The sequence below is a fragment of the Callithrix jacchus genome, chromosome 12 (genome assembly GCF_049354715.1).
Source record: "Callithrix jacchus isolate 240 chromosome 12, calJac240_pri, whole genome shotgun sequence".
NCBI lineage: Eukaryota > Metazoa > Chordata > Mammalia > Primates > Cebidae > Callithrix > Callithrix jacchus.
In genome coordinates, this window is record NC_133513.1 from 86,130,335 (window position 1) to 86,142,482 (window position 12,148).

At 41.0% G+C, this 12,148-nt stretch overlaps 1 protein-coding gene across 5 annotated transcripts in view; it reads right to left on the reverse strand.

Annotated features, from left to right (window-relative positions):
- MYOF (myoferlin) overlaps nt 1–12,148 on the reverse strand; it is a 188,578-nt gene that overhangs the window by 93,187 nt on the left and 83,243 nt on the right. For 4 of the 5 annotated variants that reach the window (XM_009009984.5, XM_078346062.1, XM_054243108.2 and 1 more), the window contains 5 exons: nt 10,870–10,973; nt 4,481–4,549; nt 4,347–4,390; nt 3,252–3,334; nt 806–844 (listed from right to left, as the gene is read on the reverse strand). In XM_009009984.5, coding sequence (XP_009008232.3) covers nt 806–844; nt 3,252–3,334; nt 4,347–4,390; nt 4,481–4,549; nt 10,870–10,973 — 339 coding nt within the window. The remainder of the gene's footprint in view (nt 1–805; nt 845–3,251; nt 3,335–4,346; nt 4,391–4,480; nt 4,550–10,869; nt 10,974–12,148) is intronic. The other variant, XM_002756412.7, reaches the window with a different exon arrangement.

Sequence of the window (12,148 nt, forward strand, 5' to 3'; positions counted from 1 at the left end):
GCCCACAAAACATATTTTTTAAAGCAAATAAGAATTGGGCATTGTGTCAATTACATAATTATGTGAAATCACTTTCTATTTGCATACAGTTTCAGAGTTTGCAAAGCTTTCCCACATGCAGTATCTCTTTCCCCTATGTAATATCTCTTTCCCCTCTTACCACAACCCTGGGAGATTATTGTGGCAGGGAGAATCATGCTTATCTGACAGATAACCTCTCTAAACCTCAGAGTCTTCATCTATTAGGTGAACAGCAACATCTGCCCTAGGAGAGATGTGATGGTCAAGTGTGTAACAGTATTGAGCAAACTTGCAAAAAATGACGAGTTCTGTGCAAAGCAAAGGACGTGTTACGATCCCTCATTTTCGGAGGAGGAGATCTTCAGGGTGCAGAGTGAAAAACATTCAGTGTTTTTCGTCTTAGAGATTCATGTTGACATTGGGGGAAAGTTACTTGATACATTTCAAAACAACTGATTTAGTGCTCCTTATCTCTACCTACTGAACATAGACAATAACAGAAAATGTTACATCTCACAATCAATTATTTGCAATAAAGCCAAATACCATGGTGTACATTTAGCTGAAATCATGGGACATGGAGCAAAGCCTGGTTAGCGTATTTCTTTTAAGCTTAGCCATGCAGGACAACCATACAGCACTTACACAAAATCTATTACTCTAGCAAAACTACGTTGAGACAGCAAAATGTCAAAAAAAAAGTTCTAAAGACAATTGTTATATTCTTAATAAGATAATATTAGCTAGCAAGATCTAACAGAAAGCAAAATTACAAAGCATAAACCTGTATACGATGCAGCCCCAGTTCCCGAAGATGAGAAATCTATATAGTAAAAATACGACTGGTTAAACAAGAACATGGGCATTATAAAACAGACATTGAAAACGTTCACCAAATCCAGTGTCAGGTAAGTGATACCAGAAAAATCCCAAATTCAGACCTAAATCACATATGACCCTTTCGTAATGCACACATTCTCATTGGTTAAATTGTGACAATGGGCAGAACCACCACACATGAATAACTCAATTTCACCCAGCCCCAAGGCAGCAGGAAGCAGAAGAGTTAGCTTCTTGGGGACAAACGGAGCCTGGTGAAGTTACCAGCACTTCACATTTTTAATAAAACATTTACTCGTTTTAGGGCTTAGTTGGGACCAACATCGGAAAATCCAAGTAAATATAGCCTGAGGCTGTATAAGCAAAGGCCTGGAGTTTACTGCACATTATCTGACATGGTTTGTTTCTTTGTAGGGGGAGGGGGATGTTGACATCTCATTGTTGTTTTAAGGCCCTCTAACCCCATGGTCTGCAAGGACCTGCAATGAGGGGTCTCAGAGACAGAAGCTAAAATTGCTTGTAGCAATTTCTGGTTTTAGTTCTTCTGGATGCTACCACCATGTCACTAAGCAAAATGCTTATGCCAGTATTTCTGAATAATTATCTTTAGATATTAATGACTTCTCATGAATAATGGATGCATTTTAGTCATTTTGACGTTCCCCCTACATAGTTACAGCATGGTTTTTACTTCCTCTGATGGTTACCTTTGTGATTCCATCTACAGTCACATTTAGATTCCTGACTTAAAAAGAAGAGGCTATCAGCATTCCTGAGCTACCTCCGCCCCGCTTCCTCCTTCCGCTTCTCATATCTACCTTCCATACTTTCACACTGTAATGGGTGATGGCATTTATGCTTCGTTCAGAGCTTTGGCTGTCGGTTAAATTTTAAAAATAAAAATACAATGAATAGTGCTTACATTCTAGCAACCACATAAATATTACTCTCTGCAGAGAAAATGAAAGGGCCATGATTACATTTCCTTCATCGCAGCTCCAGTGTCATGATCACCATGCTACTCAGCAGAGAACGTTCAGATAGAATCTCTTTCTTACCCTCTACCATTTGCTTAAAATAATGTCATGTATAACCTTTTATTTTTTAATTTTTTTTCAAGATGGAGTCTTGCTCTGTCACCAGGCTGGAATGCAATGGTGTAATCTCAGCTCACTACAACCTCTGTCTCCCAGGTTCAAGCAATTCTCCTGCCTCATCCTCCCAAGTAACTGGGATTATAGGCCACCGCCACCACACCTGGCTAATTTTTGTATTTATTTTTAATAGACATGGAGTTTCACCATGTTGGTCAGGCTGGTCTCGAACTCCTGGCCTCAAGTGATCTGCCCTCCTTGGCTTCCCAAAGTGCTGGGATTACAGGCGTGAGCCACTGCGCCCAGCCATATAACTATGTTTGTACTATATCTCCTTTGTTCACCACCTTGTCTTCTGATTGCTTTTCTTTTTTCTTCTTCTTGAGGGAGGAAATCTATATGTTCTTCACCATATCTCTAATATCTTTTTCACCTTCTCTGTAGTATCCAATACAACATATAAATATAACCAGGTTCTTATTTATGTTTTCCATTGCTTGGATTAACAATGTTTTTTTCAAAACCTACAAAATACCTTAAACAAGATAAGGATGAGAAGAACCTTGAGTTCCCCAAAACAAAATTTTGTCTCAAAGTCTCTCACTTTGTTTTGTGTGTTTAATCTCTCAATATGTTTAATCTATTGGCAATTATAAGAATTTTTGTTTTGGTCACAAAAAAATAAGCTGCTGGTATTACTGTGTCAACATTAATTTTTTCTTTTATCATCTTAACTTCTTTCCTTCATTCCCTGTTACAATTTCTGGCAGATGCACAAAACCATAATGTCAGGTACAGGCAAATGCTTCTCAAGAAAAGTGTTTGGAAAACAACAGAAAGAACAATGTGTTGGCTACCAGTGCTTGGGAGAAGGAAAACCAAATCCATATTATCTTAGGGAGTGATGATTCCATGATTCATTGGCATCCGACCTTATTGTTCCAGCCAAGGGAATCGGTTAAAAGGGAGTATTATTTTATATTTGGGTGGACTTGGGTCAATATCACTCAAAAAAATAAGGTGCTAGCTCTCTGTATCGACACAAACATTTCATAAAACTGCTATTGGGAAAAAACGTTTTGAATGGGAGCAAGAAAGCTGAAAATCTTCAAACTGTTAGTGGCTTCTATTCTTGTTTTGCAGGCCATCACCAAAACACCATTGAAACTGTTCACGAGGCTCATCACACTTGGCTTCTAAGAAACCAAACCTATTGCAAGATGGCTACCCCAGTTTATTTTTTTTTCTCTAGAAGTTCTGTAACCAGTCTTACTCCAGATCTGTTGAGTGACTTACCTTCCACTTCCCCACCAGAGGCAGCAATTTTAGACAGGTGTAGATACGTTGTTCCAACTATATCATTTTTAGTAAGACGGTCCCTATGTAAAAAATAAAAATAGGTTAAGGGATCTATCTATAAAGATATGTCTTTATTTCAACAATTAAAAAAAAGTTAGAGCTGGAAAATACCCCAGACTTCAGAAATAATAATCATGTCCAGTGAGTCTCAAACTTTATTGTATTTAGTAATCAACTGGAAACTTCCTACCCTCATCTCCTGCCCACATTTTTAATTCAATAAGCCTAGAGTGGGGTGAACAGTTTGTATTTATGAGTATATCCCAAAGGATTCTGATACACATGGTCCTCCAAGCAATTTGGAAACACTGATCTACTGAGGGAATTTATTCTCAAGTTATGAAATTGCAATTTTACAGAGAGGTCAAGCGATGTGCCTATGGCCACACTCAATACCATTGTCATAAAATTTATTAATTACAGGCACATTACATAATTATGATAGTGCTGATGATTATGATGATGGTAATGATATTTGTCATGTTTCCACTCTCAGGGAGCTAAGGGTGCCAGTTGAATGCTCCATCCAACTAGGACATTCCAAGAATGGTCTCATTATGGCCAATCAGTGCTGGGAGGCTGGTCTAGTAAAAATTCCATCAGAACATTTCAAGGACTTTTCTTGCCTTGATTGAGGTAGTTTTACCATTTTCTTTTTTAGCAGTAACAATGAATTGCTCTTAGAATGTTTTGGTGATTCTTCCCAAGAAATGGTTGGCTGTATTTCCAAAGTCTATTCTGGATAGTCTAATGTTTAAACCCCTTATTTCTTATCTTGGGGCATTTTTCAGATCACATTCCCCTTCTTTTGTTTACGAGCAGTTGAACCGAAATATTCAAAGCTTGTTTTGCAATAACACTATTATTAAATTTTGTTTTAAGAAAACACCCAGTTCCAGGTGCAATTTATCCTTTCCTGGAAGGAAAGCAAAATGCCAGAAATGAGTTAGACCATCCAGAATAATGCTTCACAGTAACCCAAATGTTTAATTATTTAATGTTGAATTAGATGTGTGTCTATTTTCAACTCACCAGTCATATATTGTTAGTTTTATTTTTTCACACACTGAAGGAAACTATAAAAAAACAGAAAAAATAGTGATTTCTCAATGCTTTAGTAATTATTAAAGTATTCTTACTTTTTCAAAAAGAAAAGAAAGTCAAACCTTGATCTGAAGATTGACGACCTGATTCCACTCAGGGTTTGCATTTTTCTCAATTATGTTTGTACAAACCTGCAAAATCACCAAAGCAAAGCTGTAGGTTTTCAAGTTCCTAATTTCTGAAAGTTTATAATATATGCTTACTAGATTATGACTTTAGCAGTTTACTTATATACTTAGAAACCTGGTTAAACTGTATTTTTTTTGATTTGTAAAATATGACATGGGTTTAATACTAATCATTGCTGTTTCGATGCACTAGAAGCTTGTTTTTAACCCTTTTTCATTAGTTTTCAGTTGTCAGATTTCTAACATTAGATTAATGTAACAAAGTAAGAGACAAGGTTTATAGAGCAATTGTTATATACCGTTTGCAAAACATCTACCATTAACACATCCAGACAGATCTTTTGATCCTGCCTGCCAGCCTCCCTGCCCCCTACCCCAAACTGGCTCCTGTTCCAGTCTTTCCATCACTCTTCATTCAGGCGGTCAGGCTCAAACCAGAATCAGCCACACCCTGACACTTCCATCTTCAAGCAGATCCTGAAATCTTTTTCTCCGGGATGCCTGCATGGTCTCCTATCTGGAACTCCACAGCTTCTCTTGTCTCCCGACTTTCATGTCACTTCTCTGCGTAACACCTTCAGGGGGCTCTCAAAGTACACTTTGAATAAAGCCCAGATCCCTCCCTGGGCTGATGAAGCTCTACTGTCCCAACTCTACTTCTCTCTGACCTCCTAGCTTTCCCCCCTCGCTGACTCCACTGCAAGCCACATGGGCAGCCTTCACTGCTAATATTTTCCTCTTTGGGACCTTCCATCGCCCTTCTCCCTGCCTGGATGCCTCCCTCCCTGGGTCTCTGCATATCTAGGCCTCTATATATCAACTATCACTTTCCCAAGATGGTCTTACCTGTAAACCTGTATAAACACCCCTCCCCTGCACCAATAACTTCTTGTCCCTGCTTTGTTTTCTTTGTAATACTGGGCACTGTTTGAAATTATTTCGTTTCTTGTTTGCTTGTTTATTGTCTGCCTCTTCTATTCCTGTGTGTTCATTTCTATATCCTAGCACATGGGACAGAATCTGGTACTTAATGACTTTTTGAATGAGTAAAAACTCTCAACAATCCTGTGTGATGATTATTATCTCCATTTATAGTTCAGGAAATGGAAACTCAGAAGGGTAAGCGATTTACCTGCCTATGAAGTGGGGTAAAGCCTGAATTTAACACAGGCCTCATTTTGCCCCAGAATTAAAGGCTGTTCCATCACACCCACTGAATCTTTTAGAAAAACGCACCAGTCGACAAAACTGGGACAGATCCAAGATGGCCAATTAGGAGCAGTTCAGGATTGCAGCTCCCAGTGAAACTGCAGAGGGTGAGTGGACGCTGCATTTCCAGATGGATTTTTATTGCCCACAGACCAGGTGATCCCCAGGCGGAGGAGCCCCATGGGTTGACAGCACGGCTGTTTTGAGCCGATGCGGCGGGTATCCACACAAAATACATGGATCCGTGCACCATTTCAGCTGGCAGTTGGAGCTCCTGGGAGACAGAGTCGCCCATTCAACTGATAAAAAAGGGGACTGAAACAGAGAGCCAGGCCAGGAGATTCCCAGGCAAAGAAGTGCCACAAATCTCAGCGTGGCTGTTCAGCCGGCACACTGGGTTGCTGCAAGGGAAATCACACAGATCCCAGTGCCTTTTCAACAGGCGATTGGAACACCTAGGAGACAGAGTCACTCATTCAATTGGAAAAAAAAAAAAAACGGGTCTGAGGCAGGGAGCCAGTTGATCAGGCTCAGCTGGTCCCATCCCCACAAAAAAACAGCAATCTGAAACTCTCTGGATTGAGAGTTTCACAGCAAGCACAGCTGAACCCAGGACAGTCAAGCTCAGTGGGGGAGGGGTGTCCACCATTACCAAGGCAGTCCACAACTATGGAGGTAGTCCGCCATTGCTGAGGCAGCCCACCATTACAGAGAAAGTCCACCATTACAGAGGTGGGCCGCCATTACAGAGGCAGGCTGCCATTACAGAGGCAGTTCTAACTATACCCATATAAACAGGACTGCAGGGAAGTTTGCACAGCAGCTGGGCAGAGCCCAGAGCAGTTCAGCAAAGCCTCTGCAGGCAGACTGTGACTAGGCTGCCTCCTCACTGGGCAGGGCAGCCCTAAAAAAAGGCAGCAGCATGACAGAAACTTATAAATAAAGCCCTAACTCCCTGGGACAGAGCACCTGGGGGGAAAAAAGGCGTTTATGAGTTCTCCTATAGCAAACTTAAATGTACCTGCCCAGCAGCTCTAAATGAACAATGGAGCTCACAGCTCAGCACTTGAGCTCCTATAAAGGACATACTGTCTCCTCAAGCAGCTCCCTGACCCCTGTATATCCAAAGAGTCACCTCATAAAGGAGAGCTCAGACTGACATCTGGCGGGTATTCTCCTGGGACAAAGACAGCAGAAGAAGAAACTGGCAGCAACCCTTACTGTTCTGCAGCTGCTGCAGGTGATCCCCAGGCAAGCAAGGCTTGGAGTGGACCTCAGCAGTCCTACAGCAGAGGGGCCTGAATGTTAGAAGAAAAACTAAGAAACAGAAAGAAATAACTTCATCATCAACAAACTGGGCATCCTCTCAGAGATCCAATCTGAAAGTCAACAACTACAAAGAAGACAGGTAGATAAATCCACAAAGATGGGAGGAAACCAGTGCAAAAAGGATGAAAACACCCAAAACCAGAATGCCTCTCTTCCCTCAAGGGGTCACAACTCCTCACCAGCAAGGGAACAAGGCTGGATGTAGAATGAGTGTGATGAATTGACAGAAACAGGCTTCAAAAGGTGGGTAATAAGAAACTTCCGTGAGCTAAAAGATGATGTTCTAACCCAATGCAAAGAAACTAAGAAACTTGAAAAAAGATGTGATGAAATGCTAATGAGAATAAACAGCTTAGAGAGGAATATAAGTGAATTGATGGAGCTGAAAAACACAACACGAGAACTTTGCAAAGCATACACAAGTTTGAACAGCCGAACTGGCCAAGCAGAAGAAAGAATATCAGAGGTCAAAGATCAACTCAATGAGATAAAATAAAAGAGCAAGATTAGAGAAAAAAGGGTAAAAAGGAATGAACAAAGTCTCCAAGAACTATGCGACTATGTGAAAAGACGTCATCTATGTTTGATAGGAGTACCTGAATGTGACAAAGAGAATGAATCCAAGCTGGAAAATACTCTTCAGGAAAACTTCCCCAACCTAGCAAGACAGGCCAATATTCAAGTCCAGGAAATACAGAGAACACCACAAAGATATTCTTCAAGAAGAGCAACCCCAAGGCACATAATTGTCAGATTCACCAGGTTGAAATGAAGGAGAAAATGCTAAGGTCAGTCAGAGAGAAAGGTCGGGTTACCCATAAAGGGAAGCCTATCAGACTCACAGCAGATCTCTCAGCAGAAACCCTACAAGCCAGAAGAGAGTGGGGGCCAATATTCAACATCCTTAAAGAAAAGAACTTTCAACCCAGAATTTCATATGCAGCCAAACTAAGCTTCATAAGTGAAGGAAAAATAAAATCCTTTACAAACAAGGAATTACTCAGAGATTTCATCACCACCAGGCCTGCTTTACAAGAGCTCCTGAAAGAAGCACTAAACATAGAAAGGAACGACCAGTACCAGCCACTCCAAAAACATACCAAATGATAAAGAACATTGACACAATGAAGAAACTGCATCAACTAATGGGCAAAACAGCCAGCTAGCATGAAAATGGCAGGATCAAATTCACACATAACAATATTAACCCTAAATGTAAATGGGCTAAATGCCCCAATCAAAAGACACAGACTGGAAAATTGGATTAAAAAGCCAAAACCCATTGGTGTGCTGTATCCAGGAAACCCATCTCACATGCAAGGATACACAAAGGCTCAAAATAAAGGGATGGGGGAAGATTTGCCAAGCAAATGGAGAGCAAAAAAAAGCAGGAGTTGTAATTCTCATCTCTGATAAAATAGACTTTAAACCAACAAAGATCAAAAGAGACAAAGAAGGCCATTACATAATGGTAAAAGGATCGATACAACAAGAAGAGCTAACGATCCTAAATATATATGGACCCAATACAGGAGCACCCAGATATATAAGGCAAGTTCTCAATGACTTACAAAGAGACTTAGACTCCCACACAATAATAGTGGGAGACTTTAATACTCCACTGTCAACATGAAAGTCAACAACTACAAAGAAGACAGATCAACCAGACAAAAAATGAACAAGGATATCCAGGACTTGAACTCAGACCTGAAACAAGCAAACCTGATAGACATTTACAGAACTCTCCACCCCAAATCCACAAAATATACATTCTTCTCAGCACCACATCATACCTACTCTAAAATTGACCACATAATTGGAAGTAAATCACTCCTCAGCAAACACAAAAGAATGGAAATCGTAACAGTCTCTCAGACCACAGTGCAATCAAGTTAGAACTCAGAATTCAGAAACTAACTCAGAACCGCACAGCTTCATGGAAACTGAACAACTGGCTCTTGAATGCTGACTGGATAAAAAAATGAAATGAAGGCAGAAATAAAGACGTTCTTCGAAACCAACGAGAACGAAGACACAATGTACCAGAATCTCTGGGACACATTTAAAGCAGTGTCTAGAGGAAAATATACAGGAATAAGTGCCCACATGAGAAGCAAGGAAAGATCTAAAATCAACACCCTATCATCAAAATTGAAATAGCTAGATGAGCAAGATAAAAAAAACTCAAAACCAATAGAAGATAAGAAATAACTAAGATCAGAGTAGAACTGAAGGAGATAGAGACATATAAAACCCTTCAAAAAAAAAAAAAGTCAATAAATCCAGGAGCTGGTTTTTTGAAAAGATCAACAAAATAGACCACTAGCCAGATTAATAAAAAAGAAAAGAGAGACTAATCAAATAGATGCAATAAAAAACGATAAAGGGGATATCACCACAGATTCCACAGAAATACAAACCATCATCAGAGATTATTACAAACAACTCTATGTACATAAACTAGTAAACATGGAAGGAATGGATAAATTCCTGGACACTTGCATCCTCCCACGCCTAAACCAGGAAGAAGTCAAAACCCTGAATACACCAATAACAAGGGCTCAAGTTGAGGCAACAATTAAGAGCCTACCACACACAAAAAGCCCAGGTCCAGATGGGTTCACAGCCGAATTCTACCAGACATACAAAGAGGAGCTGGTACCATTCCTTCTGAAATGATTCCAAACAATCCAAAAAGAGGGAATCCTTCCCAAATCATTTTATGAGACCAACATCATCCTGATACCAAAACCTGGCAGAGACTCAGCAAGTTTGTGTCCTTTGTAGGCACATGGATGAATCTGGAAACCATCATTCTCAGCAAACTGATACAAGAGCAGAAAATCAAACACCGCATGTTCTCACTCATAGGTGGGTGTTGAACAATGAAAACACATGGACACAGAAAGGGGAGTATCACACACTGGGGTCTGTCAGGGGGAAATAGGGGAGCAACAGCTGGGGGTGGGGAGTTGGGGAGAGATATCATGGAGAGAAATGCCAGATATAGGTAATGGGGAGGAAGGCAGCAAATCACACTGCCATGTGTGTACCTATGCAACAATCTTGCATGTTCTTCACATGTACCCCAAAACCTAAAATGCAATTTTAAAAAAAAAGAAAAAAGCACCAGTCATGTGTGTGTGTATGTGGTTTGCCGAATCTTCATTTCATAACTGTATGGTCCAAACACATAAAAGATGCTAGTTCTTTCTGTCTATAACTGTCCAGGCTGTGCTGTTATTCTACTGTAGAATCTCACCCAACTCTCTACTCTCCTATCTTAGACCATCTCTGTAGGTAAAAGTGATGGTTATAGCTGTCCCTATGCCAAGAGTCTCCCAGATGTTTTCAGAGGCCTACTCCCATTCTCTGGTTTCAGCAGTTCCCTGGAACATGGAAGGTGAGAAACATGGTAGGAGGGTACTGGGGGGTCTATACCCTTCAACATTTACCAGGGATGGGTGTGGCTGCCCAGGGAGCTTGCCCAAGATGAAGATGATGTTTGGACCTGAAAAGTAATTCCAGAAATTCAGTGGTAGCTTTCCCTATTCTAATCTCTCAAAAGACTGAATTTTTAATTTGTGTTCTGCATTCTTTCCACTCCAAAATAAACCTGTGGAGAAGTCTGGCATGTTTGGACTCAGATAATCTGTGTTCCTACAGAGTGTCCGGCTCATCAGGGGGCTATCTGAACAAAGAATAAGCAGGAATTCACTCCAAGGAAAGCACAGTGGTTTTAAATATTTATTCCTAGGAGCTTCTGCATTTAGATCATGACGAACCTTTTTTCCAGCAAAGGAAACTTCTACAAAAGGATCCACAAGATTTTTCTTATCTGCATTGCCTCCAAATATTTCCTTTACTGTCTGCGAGAAGGCGTCATCCACTGGAAGGTAATAGTCATACAGCAGACATTAAATTCGATTCTCTTAAAACAGCAGAAATTATTTGGCAAGATTTTAAGTTATCTTATACATCAAAATAGTGGTAACAGGCTCAGCACGGTGGCTCACACCTGTAATCCCAGCAATTTAGGAGGCTGAGGCAGGTGGATCACTTGAGCCCAGGAGTTTGAGACCAACCTGGCCAACATGGCGAAACCCCATCTCTACTAAATATACAAAAATTAGGCTGGGTGCAGTGGCACACACCTGTAATCCTAGCACTTTGGCAGGCCGAGGTGGGTGGATCATCTGAGGTCATGAGTTCAAGACCAGCCTGGCCAACATGGTGAAACCCTATCTCTACTAAAAATGCAAAAATTAACTGTACATGGCAGTGCATGCCTGTAATCCCAGCTATTTAGGAGTCTGAGGCAAGAGAATCGCTTGAATCCAGGAGGTGGAGGTTGCCGTGAGCCAAGATCATGGCCACTGCACTCCAGCATGGGTGACAGAGCCAGACTCCATCTCAAAAAAAAAAACAAAAAACATAGGTTGGGTGCAGTGGTGGGCTCCTGTAATCCCAGCTACTTGAGAGGCTGAGGCAGAATTGTTTGAACCCAGGAGATGGAGGTTGCAGTGAGCCGTGAGCCAAGATTGCACCACTGCACTCCAGCCTGGGCAACAGAAGGAGACTCCGTCTCAAAAACAAAACTAATGCTTGCAACAAGAATTGTTCTTATGGGTGGCAAGCACTAGTGGGAGAAATCCTTTTGGTCTTAGCTGAGAGAGAAAGAATATTTTTTCCACAAAATTTTAAAGTCAACAGGAGTACCTTGAAAAATAAATTTATAAATTATGTCAAGGCTTGATCCTTGCCTGGGCACAGTGGTTCACGCCTATAATCCCAGCACTCCGGGAGACTGAAGTGGGCAGATCACAAGGTCAGAAGATCGAGACCATCCTGGCCAACATGGTGAAACCCATCTCTATTAAAAATACAAAAATTAGCTGGGTGTGGTGGCATGCACCTGTAATCCCCGCTACTCTGGAGGCTGAGGCAGGAGAATCGCTTGAACCTGGGACACAGATTGCAGTGAGCCAAAACTGCACCACTGCACTCCAGCCTAGCAACAGAGCGAGACTCCAACTCAAAAAATAAACAAAATAAAATAAAAGT